The 18,971-nt window shown below is 37.7% G+C and overlaps 1 protein-coding gene across 2 annotated transcripts in view; it reads left to right on the top strand.

Annotated features, from left to right (window-relative positions):
* Nucleotides 1-18,971, top strand: part of HOOK3 (hook microtubule tethering protein 3) — a 79,444-nt gene that overhangs the window by 27,918 nt on the left and 32,555 nt on the right. The window contains exons 4-6 of one of the 2 annotated variants that reach the window (XM_075740337.1): nt 6,235-6,285; nt 9,226-9,358; nt 11,036-11,103. In XM_075740337.1, coding sequence (XP_075596452.1) covers nt 6,235-6,285; nt 9,226-9,358; nt 11,036-11,103 — 252 coding nt within the window. Of the gene's footprint in view, nt 1-6,234; nt 6,286-8,107; nt 9,359-11,035; nt 11,104-18,971 lie in introns of both variants that reach the window. The other variant, XM_075740338.1, reaches the window with a different exon arrangement.

Here is an 18,971-nt window from a genome sequence, read left to right as displayed (position 1 = left end):
AATCATGCAATTGTTAACTTTGAATTGGATGCTGTCCTGTATGGGGAATAAACAAGGATATATGATTCAGCTTTCATTATTTTTTTTGTTCAGCAGTTCACTTTCTGATAACTTCAAGAATGCTGTCTTATTAAAAGTATTGTTCCAGTTGCTGTACCAGTGTAAAACAAGTGTGTACGTTCACAGGGATGTTGTTATATTCTTGGTTTCAGGACAGGTTGTCTGACTTGAGAGACTGAGCAATGCACAGGATAGAAAAAGGGAAATTTTAGAACTCAGGGGACTTGCAAAGTAGGAAGTGTTCAGCAAGCATTCTGTGTATTACACCTGACCAGATCTTTGTCGACTGTGTTTAGTAGAGAAACATGTTTGTTACTTCTTTGGAGTTAAAATTCCTGGGGCATAGCATACATTAGTGTACATAGCAACTTAGGTTTTCCCTTGGGCAACAAAACCCCTTACTTCTCACTGCTGTCTTAACCGCAATTTTATAGCGGGGATGGGGGGGGGAAGCAAAGACATATCTCTTTCCTGATGTGCAATCCTGATGTGCAACTGAACATTTTAGTATAGTCAGTTTAAACTTTGTACACACTAATATTTCATGCTGAAGAAGATGACATTTTGAAGATAAAAAGGCCTTTATTGAAAATGGGAAACATAGAAAATAATTCTGCCAAAATTTTGCAGGAATGAAATTCCCTTATCAAGAAACACGAATAGTTCAATGTCAAGTCACACAAGAATGCCAGTAACGGAACAGAAATGTAAACAGTTGATGATTAGATACACACGTATTGATTTTGGCGATTGCAGGTTAAGTTGTTGACTGTCTGAAGGATGGGATAAAACTGACACCCTTCCCCTACCCCACCCCCCTTCCATTCAGTGTGGTTGTACCTAGCTTGGGAAAGGAAGGACATATATTGTTCAGCTTGATTTCTGACTTTTTCTTCTGGACTTTTAGCTTTGGCATTCAGACTACCACATCAGTTTAAACTACAGTTTTATCGATGTTTACAGTAGCAAGGTATGTTCCATTACTGAATAGCACATTCAAACAAAAGGACCCACTAGACTTTCTGCAGATAGTACGGTTTGAATGCCTTGTGTTTAATACGGTATTGCAAGATGGAGTAATTAATGAAATTAGAGTACTTAGTGGTGTAATTTAAGTAAACAAACCTGATTTTTGAGAATTAATTTTGACTCCCTGCAGTAGTACAGTTATGTTTACGCTGAATACTTCCACAGCACAAGTTAGGTTGACTGACGGAGTAATGGAAGCTAGTGTTCAGTGTACGGTCTCATCTTTCTGCTACTTTCTTGTTCCTTTGTAAGAGAAGGGAGCACTTACTCATGAGCAACCTTTTAGAGGTTTTTTTTTCTGATAAGGGTGGAATCCTGTAATGTGAATGTTTTTCTGCAAGCAAGAAGCAGAGATTATAGGTGTATTGTAAGCCAGCATTCATTTATGACAAAACGATAATTAGCAACTGATACATTTAATTCTGTTTCGGTATACCATTAATTCCTAATTAACGTATCTAAACATAAGTTTAATGTGGGAATGCTCTCTGTGTTCAGAGCCACATTCAATTTTTTTTGTTGTTGTCATTTAACTTAAGTGCCTGTATCTGTTCTTTCTGGGATTTCTTTTTGCAGAGGACAGGTTGGAGGGGGATAACCCCAAAGCTAGTGGTATAGTCTCTAGCCCCCATTTTAGTGAGGAGACAGGCTCATGAAGAATGCAGTTTAGAGCAGAAACCTAATGTATGTGATGGGAACAATGCATGCACACTCCCCTTTCCCCTCCTTCCCCACCCCTCCTCCCCTTTTAAGTGTAGGTGGCAAGAACATGAACCTTAATGAGATATCTGGGGCTAATGGATTAAGAATTCACTTGCAAGCGTGCCCTAGGAACACTTCCAGAGGTTATAAGGCTCTTAATTACAATCTGTGTGAAGGGAAATAAGTCTGTACATAATTACCCAGGAGAGATACTGTTGAACAGCATTTCAGAGCTCTGGGGTTTCCATTTGGACACTTCAGGACCTGAAATGTACAAAGATAAGTCAATTTACAGAGTCTTCAGCACAAATGGTATTTCAATCATACATGTGATATAGGTTAAGTGCAGAATTGCTGTCACAATGTTAGAAAACAAGAAGTTAGATAACCCATGCTCCCTTCTTGTCAGCAATCACAAGCTTAAGGACATTTCTACAGTTCACTTCATCCAGTTTCCTTTTGTTGCTCAAGTATAGTCATAAAGAAAGAAATCTAAACAGACTGTCCTTACAGGCTCTCAGTTTGGAACCAGTAAGTAAATTGGTAATTAAATAAAAATAGAGATTTTGTATGACAGGAGAGGGGAAAAAAAAAAAGGAGAAAAACCCACAAACATTAAGTCATATGGTGTTGCCAGATCACGTATTGCCTTCAGTAACGCAGGGCACATCATCTCTGCTTTCTGGTGAGTATATCAGGTTAATGCTGTGTAATAAGGGTCAGTCTTATGTTGAACAATGTGTCCTAACTGTAAACCGAGAGGGTAAAGATCATTTAACATAAGGAACACCCACACAGCTCTGCTGTAGGTATTAGTGAAATATATGTGTTCAGAGAATGAATGATAACATGCAAGTTGCCTTTGTGGATGCATTAATTCAAAGCTGATGTCCTCTCTTGATGAGATTGGGGAAGTAAAGCAGGAAATGACAGATGGAAAAGAGATTGAAAATGAATAGAGATTAATCTCAAAATAATTAATAATCCATCTATTGTGAGTTGCAACACCTTCTGAAGTGGAATAAAGCATAGCTGACGCTATTTTCCCTCACCCCCCCCCCACCCCCCCCCACCCCCCCCAGTAAATTTCATGTCTTTTCCAATAGAGGTATGGGTGCAGGGAATGGATGTGAAAGGGATTGGGAGGGTAGTGTGTGTGCTTTGTATGCAAAGGGAGGAAGTCAGGTTGCTGATGCAAGATATAAGCATCCCATGAGATCATGGACTGATGATCAAAGGATCATACAGTGCTTCATAGTCATGATTGATATTGGAAATTCTATCTATTCTATCATTGCATGATTTAATGGTCTTTGTTAACTAGTTATAGTTAGGTTTTCCCCATGTGCGTAAGAAAAAGACGACAAAAAAATTCTGAACAGCCATCACCTGCTGTGATTTAGATTTCTGATGTAATTGGTTGTCTTTACACTTTCTTGTGCCGTTGTTCATTTTCAAACATCTCCATTTGAAGTCTTCCTATTAAGAACTTATGCTATGATCTGACAAATGTTACTGGAGTTACTGAGTTGAATCTCAAAACAAAAACCAATTGTGGTAGTTTCCCATGATGATTCTCTGCCAGTGGCAGTAGAACCATCTAAGTGTATTCACTGCAGACAAGTTAAAAAAAAATCGAGAGCTCTCCGAGTAATACTGAAGATCATTGTTAAGTTTAAACCAGTCTATAAAAAAACTGCTTTAGCCTTATAATTGTCTGATTGTGTGCTACATACAAAGATGGTACAGTTAACTCTTGAAAGCAAGTTATCCTAGTACTGCTGATTGACAGTGTAATAAAATAGGACCTTGAAGACAAGATTTTTTTTTTTCAGTTTGTTTGCTGTTTTCTTTTTCCAAGGATACTGCCCTATATGTTAGTTTTGATGACAGATTTTGATAAATATTGATTTTGTCCCAGCATCTCAGCTCTAAGCTCTGTGGTAGTTACGTGGAGCAAGATGACTCTTTCTGTTTAAGGGCTTTTGATTCAAACAATGCTTACAAGGAAAGGGGAAAATAAGTATTTTGTAGGTGGGTTCTTTCCATTTTGTTTCTCATTTTTTGGGATTATGTTCAAGTTCAAGGTTCCTCACAACGTTCTCATCGGTAAACTGGACTTAAATTCTGCAACATGGCCTTTGTGTTTCTGTGGCACTTTCTGCAGCAGACTCAGGTAAATTACAGACTGGAAGATTCTAATGAATCAAATTTGAAAATTATATTCCAATCAGTGCAGTATTCTTTGTGGTGATTCGACATCAAAATCAAACTATTTATATTTCTTTAAATTCTTAAATCTGTTGCAGACTTTGTTTATGACTGTGTGTAGAGAGGTGGTGGTAATTGCTTTTGGGCAGACAGCGAGAAGATAGTTATAGTTCTTATAGAAACATGATATTAGAGAAATAGTATGTGTTTGGAAGTAGAAGGTGTAAACCTGAAAGGAAACTAATTATTTTGCTGTTATGGGAGGGACAGTAAATGTTACATACTTGCTATTATGTGGCATCTCCAGTTCTCATTCTAGGTTGTCAGAATATTTGATGTGTCACTTTTCAAGTCCAAGTGAATTTTTGTTTCTTGTATGACTTAAAGTTCAGTGATTATGAAGACAATCAGGATGTTTTTGTATCTTAAGTGGTCAGCTTTTGCCACTTTTTTCCAAAAGGGAGTGGATTAATAGGAGAAGGGTAATCAGATCATTATCACTTTGGATTTCCTGGCTAAATCTGTAGAGTGTATGTGTAGCCTTTTCTTTTCTTAAGTTTCTCTTAGAAAAGAGCCTGGATTTTGCTTTCATCACCTCGTTTTGTCTGAGTTTGTCCCTGGATGTCAGTATCATGTTTCCGGTTTTCTGTAGTGTTTCCTTAGATCTTTTGGAAGATAGATGACTTCTGCCAGTGGATAGACTCTCCTAGCTGGATATTTTTTGAATGTAATCAAGAATATGGAAGTTATTGTGGGCTTTAAAGACAGTTGGGATATGAGAGGTTTTGCTCTCCCTTCTTTACAGTTTCACAGTGTGCTACTATGGGTGCTGTTGTCAGCAATAGCACTTTGTGAGTCCTGATTCAGTCAGGTTGAGTCTTTGCAGAACCTGGTTATAGACTTGATAGAATCATTTAGGTTGGAAAAACCCCTTCAGATTATTGAGTCCTACTGTTAGTGCAGCACTGCCAAGTCCACCACTAAACCATGTTCCTAAGCACCACATCTATGCAACTTTTAAATACCTTTAGGGATGGTGGTGGCTCAACCACTTCCCTGGGCAGCCTGTTCCAATGCTTGAGAAACCTGTCGGTGAAGAACTTTTTCCTAGTATCCAATCTAAACCTCCTCTGGCACAATGCGAGGCCGTTTCCTCTCATCCTATCGCTTGTTACTTGGGAGAAGAGACCAACACCCACCTGGCTACAACCTCCTTTCAGGCAGTTATAGAGACCGATAAGGTCTCCCCTCAGCATCCGTTTATCCAGGCTAAACAATGCCAGTTCCCTCAGCTGCTCCTCTGTCACAGCAGACAATGCACTGCTACTACTATCTAAATTCCTTGCTTAAAGACTTGGACATTAATTGGTGGGAGTGTGTAGCAGTTGCTTTCAGCAAAGGTGGTTTTTTTCCCCACTAAGTATCACCTTTAAGATCCATTGGGCCTTTTTATAATTTTTAAAGGCACTCTTTACCTCAGAGACTTGATGTAAATGGACTTTTGCTGGAAAAGGAGCAGTAGTCTGTACTAGAGAAGTGTGGCATAGATTCTATACGGCAGGAGACATTAACTGATGCCATTGGTTATGCAAGTGACCAGAAGCTGTCTTTGTGTGGCTGTGAAGGCATCACTGAGAACTGTGAATTTTGCCTTGAATACTGTAAAACAAACATTCAATTGTAAAGAACTGGGGTGGTGGGGGGGATGAACAAAAGGAACCAAGAGGAATAGATAATGAGCAAGTTAATAAATTAAACCTACACATGTTGGGAATAAAGGAGGATATTGAGCAGTAGCTGGTTTTAGTTTGGAAGGTGGTTTGTCTCTACAGAAAGTACATCACTAGGATACTCGGTGAAGAAAGGAGGAAAAGAATGTTCCAACTTACGGATACAAAAATAATCCTATGATGAACAAGTACTCCAAAAAAGATTCATGCTTTAGAGTCAGATTTAAAGCCTGTCCAAGACTATGTTATGTTTTTCATAAATTTAAATGGGTTCTGTCAATTACTAAACATTTGTGATCAGGTCTAGAAGCCTGATCATAAGGGACTGCTGCATAATTTTCATGATTCTAAATTAAACTGCTCAAACAGAAAGTCTCATTGTGTGAATAGATGTAATTGTATGATTCTTTTATGCGATTCTTCTGTGATTGCCTACTTTATGATCATATATCTGTTAACTTCTTCCCTGCATTTATTGTATTTCCTCCTTCTTGTCAAATAGGTAAGCAACCTGAAGAAAATTTTAAAAGGAATATTGGATTACAACCATGAGGTAAGAACAGTTTTCAGTCATCTACATCAACATTGCTTTTTTCTTACATATATTAGTTAACCTGTTTAATGTGAATTATATTCTACTGATCAAGTTCTGACTTCTTCTTGCAATATATTTGGCATACAGAGTATTTCATGGCCTATTCTCAGGTGTTAGCCTTCTCTAAAACTTCTCATCTGCTTTACTGAACACACAGAACTTCCAGAGGTGTCTGATGTACAAATTCTGATGATGGTCTTTAACAGTACCTGTGTTTGATTTCCCCCTCCCTGCTCCAGCTAAAGACTGCCTCTTTCCTTTTTTTTTTTCTTTCTCTTTCTCTCTTGAGGAGAGAGAGAAAAGAGCTCTTTTAGCCTCTTCCCACGTTAAAACTTTCAATAAAATGTTTTAATCCTGGGATATTGGAGTCTGCTCTGGGTGTTCTCTCTTAGACTATTGAGCAAACTCAGAAATGAACCACTCCCAAGGAGATAAAATACAGTGGTTTTTTCAGTGGTGAATCTGCAGCTGAAATATGCTTTTATTTTCAGTGATGTTTTGAGGCAAATTGAGCTATACAGGCTGCAGCACAAATTCCATCATATATACACTCTGGACATTGCTGGTCTCAAAGTGTTAGCTTCTCATAAGTAATTTGTTAATAAACTGAAGTCTTTAAAAATGAACAGATTTTCAGAAAGAAAAAGTTAGGTTCATAAGCTCGTATTTAGTAAATGGTCAGGTATCTGTGTTAAAATAAATTTTGAAATTGGATAATTAAGCAAGTTGGTCTTAACTGATAATTCTAGAAAGAAGTAAATTTTTTGTTACAGAAAATTAATATTACTATGACGAAGTGATGCCATCTTTTTGGCTAGTTAGTATGTGTGATGATTAAGCTTCTGGTGGGAAAGCTTTACTGCTAAGCAAGTTTTGAGCTGTTTTAAGCTGCTTGTGTTCTGCAAAGGTAATGCACATTTATAAGTTTGATTGAATTTTGATTTCTTTTTTTTTTCTGCTGAGGGAATGCTTGTGGTGGTAATGGAGATGATCTGGATTCTGCTATGAATCCTGCTTACGTTTTCCTCAGCCTGATTCCCTCTTCTAGCCAATCACCTTCTACAAAACTATAGATGTGAATGTATATGGATTTTACCTGGTTTTGCTAAAAGTCTTTGAAAAGTGTATATGCTAATTTTGTTCAGTGTCAAAAATTCAAAAATTTATATTGCATTCATGAGGACAGTCTTTCAATAGCTATCCTACATTGCTGCCTTTGGCTTCTTGTTCTTCCATTGGCAAAGTTAATTGTTTATAGCTTGCATGCTTTGTTGTGCCCCAATAATCTTGCTGCAGAACTCTGCTGCACTGGAATTGAAACTTTTTTTTTTTTTGTAAAGGTATTTTATATTTATTTTTTAAAAAGGGGAAAAATACTCTTTTTCATCTCAAGATGTTTATTGTAGAGTCTGTCCTTCATTTTCATAGTTCTTTCAATTTTTTTTAATTAAAATTGTATCTCATGTTTATTTCAAAATTGTCTATTTATATCTTCACATCCTTGACTTCTTCATAGTGCCTGCTGATATGCCTCTTTCCTTCACCTTTCTTCAATGGCAATTATATTATTAGTAACTATGAAGCAGTACCAGTATCATTAACTTAAATCTAGCATTGCATTTGAAAGAAATCCAGGAACTACAGATCAAAATGTAAACACATATCAAGATTTGTATTATTCAAAGAATATTGTGTTTTACTGTATTATCGCTGTTTATATACTATGGTAATATTTTCCATTGTGCGTGATGCATTCACAGAATTCTTATTTTCTCACTAGAATACCCTAAAGGAAGTCTTTTCCAACAAGAATGAATCTGGGTCCTTTAAAGTATACAGAGATTTTTAAGAGTGTTGGTGCTCATTCTTTGAAAAAGCTGTTAAAAAAAAAAAAAAAGCCATGGTACAAAAAACTACATTCAAAGCAAGAACAAATTCAACTACAACACCACCACAAAGCCCAACCCTGGAAAACTTTTGAATGGGTTGATTTCCATGTATTCTTCATATATCTGTTAAATGTTTTTGATAAACACCTTTACCTGATTTTCTGTTTTTCTTGAGTATTAATATGAAAAAGGGCATCCAGCAAACAAATTACTTATTCCCTCCATAGTCATTGTTTCTCTGCTTAAGAAGTGACAGTTTCTTTTTATCTGCAATTAATGTGTCAGAGTTGTGTTTAATTCCATATTTCATATTCGTATTTTCAGCCCCCTGAAAGCTCTTTATGAACAATTTAGCAGAATTGTTTAATTCTTTCTACTGACAATCATTAATGTAAATCCTTCTTAATTATAAATCAGATTACATTAATTGTAAGTCACGTGGGATTTTTTGTTTTGTTTTGTTTTTTTCTTTCTCCATGTGGGCTGTTTAATTATGTATTGTACTACTACCTCAAATTCTCTTCTATGAAACTAGCTTTCTTAGCTCTGAGGCTTGCTAAATATCCTTAAATTTTCTAAAAGTGTGAGGCTGATTGATGGAGTTTTTTACAGTCTTATATTTGTCATCCATCAGAGCTAGACACATGTATAAGTGAAGTATCTCAGTTTCTGGCTTTCTAATGGTAAGAAATGTGAGATTAGTGTATAGAAGCCTGCCTTTGTTACCTTTCTTATCTGAAGAAAAAATCTTGCCAAGTTTGAAACTAACAGTTTCCTGTTGAGACAGTCAGGTTTGTCTTCTCCCAAATATTAGTTGTGTCAGGCAGTATAGTTTAGTATTTGGATGTTAGGTGTTGGGCAATTTAATTTGTTTTAAAACAATAGTGGATTGAAAACTAAAATATGAGTGATTTGCTCTTGTTGATTCTGAATCACTTTTGTATTTTGAAATGTGTGTATATGTATACGTGTAGTGATACAGACATGTATGTACTGGGTCTTTATGCAGATTCTAGGGCAACAGATTAATGACTTCACCCTTCCCGATGTTAACCTGATCGGAGAGCATGCTGACGCTGCAGAGCTTGGAAGAATGCTTCAGCTTATTTTGGGATGTGCTGTGAATTGTGAACAGAAGCAAGGTATTAAATTTTGAAAGTGTGTTTTCTCCCAGGCAGTGAATGAAAATCCAGCTTGTTGTGTAACTGCTTAGGGGGAAAAAATTGTATTTCTCAGGTTACTGTTGAAGACAATGTATTTTTTTTTCCCAGTGATGATGATATTTTGTCCTACAAATAATAACTGTTGTTTTATTAGAAGCTTCACTAGTTTCAGTGTCTCAAACTGTGGAACTGGTTTTGCTTCCAACATGCATATTTTCAATTTTTGTTTGCTGAGCTGAAAAGGCATTTTACAAAGGAAAATTCTTGGGCCCACCCTTTAACCATTTATGAGATAGATCAGGATATTTAAGAATAAAAAAATGTGATTGCACTACTCTGTGTGACCCATGGTTTTAGGAATGCATTCCAGTCAGCATCTTACTATATGGCCGAGAGCCATCAGTATGACTGTGGTTTGGTCTGAAGATATGTCTAAGTGTGATCTGGGATTTCTGAGACTTTTGCATGGGGTTGGCAAATAGGAAAAAGTAATATTAGCAACCATGCCCTTCTGGGCAGCAGCTGAAGACCAAGCATGACAAAATGTGATTTGAGGTATGTGTTAGGCAATTGAATCCCACTTCAGGGTCACTGAAAGAGACTTCTGCCTCTCTTGACTCCCATGTCACTGTCTGTCTGACCTGCACAGGTAAAATAGGGACCCATTTATTTTTCCTGCACATGCCACAGAGGATGTGATGAACAACAGAGACACTTGTTGAAGTGTCCTAAATCTCACACTCTAAACTTGCCTTGGAGACAGGGTGTCTTATTGTTACCCAGTTACCTTAAATTACACTTAATTCAATTTATTTTGTGACTATTTGGCATTCTAAATTGTTATTCCTGTGTTTTTCTTATGCTTCCAGTCTGAACATTAAAAATTTATGTGTTTGGAATATTGGAACAGTCGAGTTTTATGTAATTTGAGTGACACTTGGTATGACATAATTAGTCACTTTGAGGTGACTGCTTCCAGCATCTTCCTCTTGGGCAAATCATTAAAAGAATGAAGATCACATGTAAAGGTGATCGTATCTGACAGGAAACCATATGATACTGGGCAAGTCATAAGCTCCTTGACTTGGTCTAAATGTCAGAATTTGTCAGTCTAACCACTGTATCATCTTACAAGGTACCTATTGTGTAGCTCACATCTACACAGAGGTGAGGAATAAAAATTGGAGGGGACTCACTTGTGATATAGCACAGAAATAAGAATAGAAGGCAAGAAAGGATATGAAAATGTCTTGAACTGAGGATGCTGTAGGAAGGCAGGACATTATTGTTAAACTTATGGAAAAGGACAACCTGTGCATGGATCGTGTACTTGTATAGCCTAAATAGTTTGGGAACCAAGTGAGAAAAGGAGTATAAGTAGTTATTTCAGAAGTGTGAGATGCCAGAAGGAAAAAAGTGGATGACAATGATACACTTTTTTCATTGTGGCAGACTTCCAGTGAGCCTGGATTTATGTCTGAACAGACTTCTGATAAATTCTCGTTGAGTTTGTTGGGCTGGGACTTGAGTGGTGATTATGTATTTCAATGTCATCCGTTGCACCTAGTCATTTTGTAGGAAGGATGCAGCTTCTGACCTCATGTTCTGTATGACTTGAGTTTCAACAGTAACATTTCAGAATGCTCTTATTTTCAGAATACATCCAGACCATAATGATGATGGAGGAATCAGTTCAACATGTTGTCATGACAGCCATTCAGGAGGTATGCTGGGATGCCCATAGTGCGTAAAAGTTCAGCCTTTCGGTATTTTACAAAAGTATGCTTTTTCCCACTTTGGAAAAACTTAGTTGGGAGTAAAGAAAACAAAGGGCATAGATTCTTCCATTTTACGTTGAAAATTATCTTATTTTTCCTTAGAAAAACAAATCAGTAAAGCTTGCTTTCTGTCAAGGAAGTCTGGTTGAATGTCCCACTTTTCTTTAAATCTAGAAGATTGAAACTTCTAGATGTTTTTGATGCTGGGTTCCCTTTCCTTTACCTTTCCCACCCTGTGGCTCCTGAGGTGCGCTAGACTGCTTTTATATGAGTAACCAAGTATTGTAGAATACTTCAAAATTTGTACCTGGAAATCGTAAAACTCCATGAACTGTAATTTTATTATTTTTTTTTTTTACTGGACAAGTAAAAAGAAATAGCAGAGTATTATTTTGTCACCTGTGGTGTTATGAATAGGCTAATGATGGTATTTGTGCTAATATGTTTTTACAAGTTAGTAGGTATGCTGCAGTGTATTTTGTAAAAGTGTGTTCAGTAGCAAATAAAAACCACAGTGAAATTAAACCCACAGTGTTAGTGACCACATAGCCATGAAGCCCCCCATGTGACTTCTTAGGACTCCCGTAAGTGAAATACCTATCAGTATTCATAGGTGGAGGTTTACTGCAGGGCAGGTGCCTAAGGAAAGCAGGAAATCACTGGTAACTCCATTTCTCTCTGAACAAGAGAAACTAAATTCCACATGGAGCTCTAGAGCAATTTCACTTTTCTGTAATGTCTGAAGAGCGAAAGAGATGTCAGTGAGCCTACAGGGACCCTGTCCCCTATTGTCATTTTCACCAATGCTGTACCCATCATACATCCTGTTGTCTGTGTGTGGGCTTCTATCTCTAACATTGCAGAGAGGACTTTTGAAATGAGCATTCAAATAATGCTTACGCTAAGTCATCTTCCAGTTAGTGCTGCCAAGCGCCAGTTTGCCTGAGTTTTCGGATATTTTACTTTTGCATTATTTTTGAGTATAATACAATGTTTTGGTGGATTTTTCTAATGTCTTCTTTTATTAAACCCAACTTTCAGCATCACTTTATTCTGCACTGTCTTAAAATAGAAAACCTTCTCTTATCCTCCCTCCTTCTGTTGAAAATCTCCTGTTTGATTTTTGTAAAAAAATTGCCTTCATTTGATAAAACAGCCAGATCTGGAGCAGCACACAATTTTTGGCATTTTATGAGTAGGCATTGAACTTTAGTGTTTCTTCCCTTTCTCAGAGATGGGGAGTAGAGTTTGGAGAAATCACAGGATGAAGGTCTGTTCTTCTAGAACAGATTTTTGAAACTCAGTGAATCAAAAAGCTTACTGTTCAGATACTGATGCAGTTCTGTGTGATTTTAATGCTACCTTCCAAGCTGATAAGAAATCCAAGGCATTCAGAACCAAATGAGGAGGATCTCAGGTGCTTAACAAAGAGGTCAGGTCACTGAGAGCAGGACCTCCCTCCATTATTTTTCAACAGTCTTAGGGGTCTGGAGAGGTCCCAGTCAATTGGAAGGTGGCAAAGGTTATCCCAATTTTCAAGAAGGGAAAGAAAGAAGACCCTGGTAGTCACAGGCCTGTCAGTCAGTCTCATTTCAGTGCTTGGTAAAATTATGGAGGAAGTTACTCAGAGTGTCACTGAAAAACACTTGAGAGACAATGCAGTTGTTGGTTGTGGCCAGCATGGGTTCACGAGGGGAAAGTCTTGCTTGACTAACTTAATTTCCTTTTATGATAAGGTCACTCATCTAGTTGACGAAGGGAAGCCAGTGGATGTGGTTTTTTAGGATTTTAGCAAAGCTTTTGATACTCTCACAGTATCCTTCTGGAAAAATGTCCAGCATACAGCTAGACAAGTCCATAATATTTTGGGTGAGCAACTGGCTGATGAGTCAGGCTCAAAGAGTAAATGGGATTACATCAGGCTGGCAGCCAGTCACTAGTGGGGTTTCTCAGGGGTCAATTTTAGAGCCAGTGCTCTTTAATGTTTTTATAAATTATCTGGATGCAGGAATTGAATATACATCAAGTTAAGTTTGTTGATGATACTAAACTAGGAGGAGCTGTGGACTCCCTCAAGGCTAGAGTGGCATTATAGGGAGATCTGGATAGACTAGAGAGCTGAGCAATCACCAACCATATGAAATTTAATAAGATCAAGTGCTGGATTCTCCACCTGGGATGAGTAATCTTGGTTATACACATAAAACTGGAGAGTGTGTCCAGAGGAGAGCAACCAAGATGATGAAAGGTCTCAAGGGCAAGACTTAAGAGGAGTGGCAGAAGTCACTTGGTTTGTTCATCTTGGAGAAAAGAAGACTGAGGGGTGACCTCATCGCCGGCCACAGCTTCCTCAAGGGGGGCAGCAGAGGGGGAGGCGCTCATCTCTCTGGTGACCAGTGAGAGGACACAAGGAAATGGAATGAAGGTGGTTTAGGGGAAGTTCACATTGGACACAAGGAAAAGGCTCTTCACTGAGAGGGTGGTCGGTCACTGGAACAGGCTCTCCAGGAAAGTGGTCACGGCACCAAGCCTGTCAGGCTTTGAGGAGCATCTGGACGATGTACTTAGTCATATGGTTTGGTTTTAGGTAGCACTGTGAGGAGCAGGGAGTTGGACTCGATAATCCTTATGGGCTCCTTCCAACTTGAGATACTGTGTGATTCTGACAAGAGTCTCAGAGCAGCTCTTGGAATCCAAGTGACTTGGACTAAGCAATATATAGGAGACGCCAAAAGAAATTGCCTAGGAAAGTAGCTATATATGCATATTTGAAAAATTGGTGTGTCACCTGATCCAAACATTTCAAAGCATTTGACATGCAGGTACTCTTTCTTCAAAATTAGGGATGTAAAAAGACCTCTCTAAGCTTTACTGATGTTTTACGCAATAAATTTTTCTGTTTCATCAAAGCACATATAAATGTTTTTTGATACTTCTTTAGTTTTCATGAATCATCTTGCTCATGAAAATATTTCATGAGGCACAGTAGAACAAGCCCATGCTCTGTTTTCTCCGGGTTTTTTGCATGAAGCAGCTGATTTTTGTGGAAGAAGGAGCATTTTATGTTTGAAATTTTATTTGGATATTTCAAAATTTTTAAGAACTTGTGACTTATGTAAATGCTTAAAATATTATTAATAAAATATGCCTCACACTCCATAAAGGTTTTATAAATTGAACAATGCATTTCTGTTATTTTTTCAGTGCAGTCAAATTGATCTGGTGTGTTTACACCATCCAGATTCTTAGATTCTAATCTGCAGATGTGTATTTTTGAATGCAAGCTGTGCACAAGATAGAGGAAGAGCAAGAATGATACAGCTATCAAAAATATTGCAAAAAATATTACATATAATTATAAATTTTGTATTGTGTATTCTGTAATATATACTCCTGTATTCTCTTTATGTATTTATAATTCATTCTTACTGGCAATTAATATGTTACTATGTATAATACAACATATTTTTAATTTCATAATTTGCATAATTTTTTTAAAGGCCAAAAATCTTTCCCTATGGAAATTATTTTGACTATTATGTATTTCTCTTTCCTTTCCTTGATGTTCTTTGGAAATTCCGCTGTCATTTTTGCAAGTCTTTTCTTGGAGCAGCCAAGTTCATTATTGATGAAACTGGTAGCTGGCGAAATTGTTTGCCTTTGCTGTTTAGAACATCTCTAAACTTGATCAGTTAGCAGGTGTCTGTGCAAGTCAAGTTGAGAGTCGGAATAGGCTCTTAACGGCAAAGTGCTAAAGGTAGTGTCAAAACTTGCCTGGGGTCCGTGGCAAAAGGTACTTCCTGTCTGGATTGATACCAATGGTGTTACTTCCACGAAGTAGAAACTGTTTGGTTTTAGGTTGGGTTTTGGTTTGTGGTTTTGGTTTTTTTTTTTTCTTCCCCAGCCTGTATTTTGTCCTGTCTGTTTAAAGGTTCATCTTGTGTGAAGTAAAAGTGGCTTTTGAATAGTTAGGAAATGACAGAAAAATATTTCCTTGGGTCTGTCAGCAGTACTGGAGGACGAAGAAAATCCAGCTGCGTTGAAGGATACACACTGTGTCATACATAGCCTTCACTCTTAAAAAGCAAACAAACAAAAAGACGTTTTTAAAAAGAAAAACAACCTTCTGAATACAGAGGCTGGATTTTGACATTGTTTCATGGGCACTTAAATGAGCTTGTACAATATTAACAACTATAGAAGAAGAATTTCAGATAAAGCAAATGTTTTGAACTTTTAACATAATCAACTAAGTGGTGCAGCTGCATTTGCAAAATCATGCAAATTGTGTAGGGAGAAAAGCATTCATAATTCAGGTTATTCATGCGTGCAGATTTTGTGATAGTTTTACCCCTTCCCTAATCTTTATGTATCCATGACAACACAACTTGTTCACATTTCACAAGCAAAGCAGTTAAAAAGTGAAGGTTTTAATAATACAAAAATAGCAGATCTACAAGTATTTTGTAAGACAACCTACTAAAGCTATGAGGATGTAAAAGGATAGATGTAAAGGATTAACGGGGAATGACAGCTGCTTCTCATAAAACTAGACAAAGAATGTCATGTTGTCCAGATTATTGCTCCATTTGAAATCCAGACTGACCTCTTCACCACAGAATAAGCTCTTTTGATTTTAAATGACATTTTGAGTATTTGAACAAATACTCATGCTACTTCAAGTCTTCATTCTTAATATGCAAAATAAACCAGAAAAAGAGCAAGCAAGTAGATGCTAGTTGCTTGCTTTTTCACTGTGGGAAGTGTAGAGGCCTAATGTAATTGCTTGATTGTGCAGGCACTTTTTTGATTTGCCATTTTATATTTGATTCACTTGTAAAATCTCTGCATATCATCATCCATTAAAGGTACATGTGAAAAATAGATGATAGTACTACATTTAAGCTAAATTGTGAGTTTGGAGCTGAAAGCCAATTGCCTTGCTGCAAAATTGTGAAGGTAGACCTTTATGCCCACCTGTAGTTTGCTCCTGAACAAAACAAAACTTGCAGCTGTGGAGGGAGACTGAGAAGGGCACTTCCTTTTGCTTTTTATTGTCTTGAGTCAGCCAGTTGAAATACAAATGAAATAAAGTTTGCCACTCTAGCCTCAAAAATATTGGCATTGACCTATGCCTCCCAAGACCGTGAGTTCTAACATCATGCTTGCAGGTTGCAAGGAGTATTTCAGGAATTTGTGAAGAATAGGAGAAACTAGGCAAGCCTGTTACCTTATACTTTTTAGGTGGATGAAAGGTGTAGTGTGTGTTTTGAGTTGGCATACATATCTGTGTAAAACTTTTTCAGTAAAACTTTTCTTCAATTTTTCAGGAAGTCTTATTAGAAAGAAATTTGGATAGGTGGGTGAAGTTGTTCCCTATTAGCTTTGCTGTTCATGGTAAAGTGCTATCAAGCGAGGAGAAACTGGATAGAGGCAATCCAGAAGCAGAGCACAGTCAAGACATTTGCTTACATATAGCATTGTCCTCTTCACTGTGTGTGGAGATGTGTAGGGAGAAGATGGAGGCACTCCTTCCCCATGATAACTCTCCCTTTTCACCCCACTTCTTAACTTCAGTTTATTATTAACTGATGATCAGATGTTGGATTCCTGTATTACTTGTGAGTAGTCATTCCTGTTTCTTGTCTGATCCTGCTACTGGATGCAGCCCAGTCCCTCAGATTTCTTCTTTAGCATCCCCGCAGTATCACAGGCTGTAAGATTGCAAGGTGGTGCTTGTTACATTGAGTCAGTCATCTGCCTGTGTGTGTGGCTCTTGCCCTCAGTGCCTTGTGCACATTTCCCATGACATTCCTGATGCACCCTGTGAAGTTAAATTCACAAATTCTGTGTAACATCCATGCTACACCCACACTATGTATCTCTACCGCCTAATCCTTCTCCAGCTAATGTCCTCTTCTCTGGACGTTTCTGCTAAGGGGTCTCAAGGATAGGAAATTTTGGGAGACGTGGAAAAACCCTTTGAAGAATAAAGGGATTATATTATTGGCCTTGGCCTGCTTCCTTTACCGTAATCCACAGAAAGCAGCAACACCACAGTGGCCTCTAGCGGGTTGTGCAGCCTCTTGTACTACTCCCACCGTAAGTCTGGAACATTAAACTGGGTTTCTGGAGAGGAAGTTGTGCTAGGGCCAGAAAGGGGTGGTGGCTGTCAGGGACATACTGTTGTACACCCTTGCAGGCTGCATGCAGCCTGGGACCTGCCAGTTGGAAAGTACTGGCTTAAGAGGTGGAATTTACCTAGTGTCTGAAGCATGTTTGTGAAGAGTGTTGTGGGATATAGAATAGGGAGAAGAGTTCAGTATTTGGTTAATATGGATATCCGTGCTAGTCATCTGGAAAAGCATTTAAACAGTAGCTAGGGAAGTGGAGTAATTGAAACGTGTGTAAACATTGCTGAGCAGAGAGGAATTGGAAAGTCTTGTTTTGGATGGCAAAATGATAATCGGCTTAGAAAATGTGGCCCTAAATTAAATACAGGTTTGTAATACTACTAGATATGGTAATGAAAAAGACATGTGACTTCATTTTTCGGTGGACAGCTCTGAGGCTAGGGACTTTCTGATTACTGTTAAAAGAATCTGATCTTCATGAAATGCTTCATTTCAGAGTAGTTTGTCATTGTAAAGATACAGACAAAATGAAAGGAATTCAGCAATTAGCTACAAACATTGCTGAGGACTGAGGAGGACTATTGAGGACAGATAGATGAATTTAAGCATGTAGTATGCAGCTAAATCCCAATTAAGGAGATGGGGAAAGGGAGAGAAACATAAGTATATAAATATTTGAATGATGTAAATGTCAAACAGAGATTTTCTCTTGTGTACAGTGGTATAAACAGAAAGAATGGAGAAGAAATGGAAGCTCTATGCTGTGTATCCAAGGAACTTTGCCAATGAAAAGTAATGCAAAAGCACTGGTTTCGGAAGGGAATAAAGGAAGCCCTGTCTCTGGAGAGAGTAACCAGACTGGGCAGGAGGCTTAGGAAAGAAATCTTGTCCTGATTTTAGTTAAGATAGGGCCTGTTTGGTTGTAACTTCCATGAATTGTGTCATTGGAGAACTCATAAAACATTTTGTGTTTGGACAGGATGACAGAAACAATTGGTGTGGTTCTGTAATGCTGCCTTTTGAGTTAGTTACAACATATTTCTTCTTTAGAAGACTGTTCTTTTTTGTGTCTTAGAACTTTCAGTAATAACTTGACCTTAATATGTTTGCTGGAGATGGGTGGGAAGAGATCTTTGGGCTACAGCTTCTGTTACATTTAGTTACTTCTTACTACCTGTGTAGCTGTTTAGTGGGTTACTGAAAGAAGACTTACTTTCTTAGCAGCTTTGACATCAGTCAATTTGGAGGGCTTACCTCCCCCCCCCCCGACTAAAAGTGATGTTTTCTAGACTAAAACCACTACTGGCCATTCCTGTAATAAAGTAAGTTACTATACAAGGAATTGAATACTTGTTTCAGAAATAATCTATATACTTTCTTTGAAATTTGCAAATTACATATAAGTCCAGAGCAGGAATTTTGATCATGTTTGTTTTGCTTAATTAACTGAGATAGATATGTCCCCAACTTTAGTTTAAAAAAAAAAAATAAATTTACATGAATGTCCAGGTAACCAAAAAATGAAAACCACTGGCAGTGAACAATTAAAGGCAGGTCTTGCATGGTATGTTGATAGCTATCATCATTCCAATGGCACTTCAGTAAAATGCTTTGTGGCGTGTACTGTAGGTTTCATCATAGATAAAGAATGTGCATTTTCAGAAGAAAAGAGATGATGTA

This window comes from Balearica regulorum, chromosome Z (genome assembly GCF_011004875.1).
Source record: "Balearica regulorum gibbericeps isolate bBalReg1 chromosome Z, bBalReg1.pri, whole genome shotgun sequence".
In the NCBI taxonomy this organism is placed as follows: domain Eukaryota; kingdom Metazoa; phylum Chordata; class Aves; order Gruiformes; family Gruidae; genus Balearica; species Balearica regulorum.
This window is presented reverse-complemented; position numbering and strand designations above follow the sequence as displayed.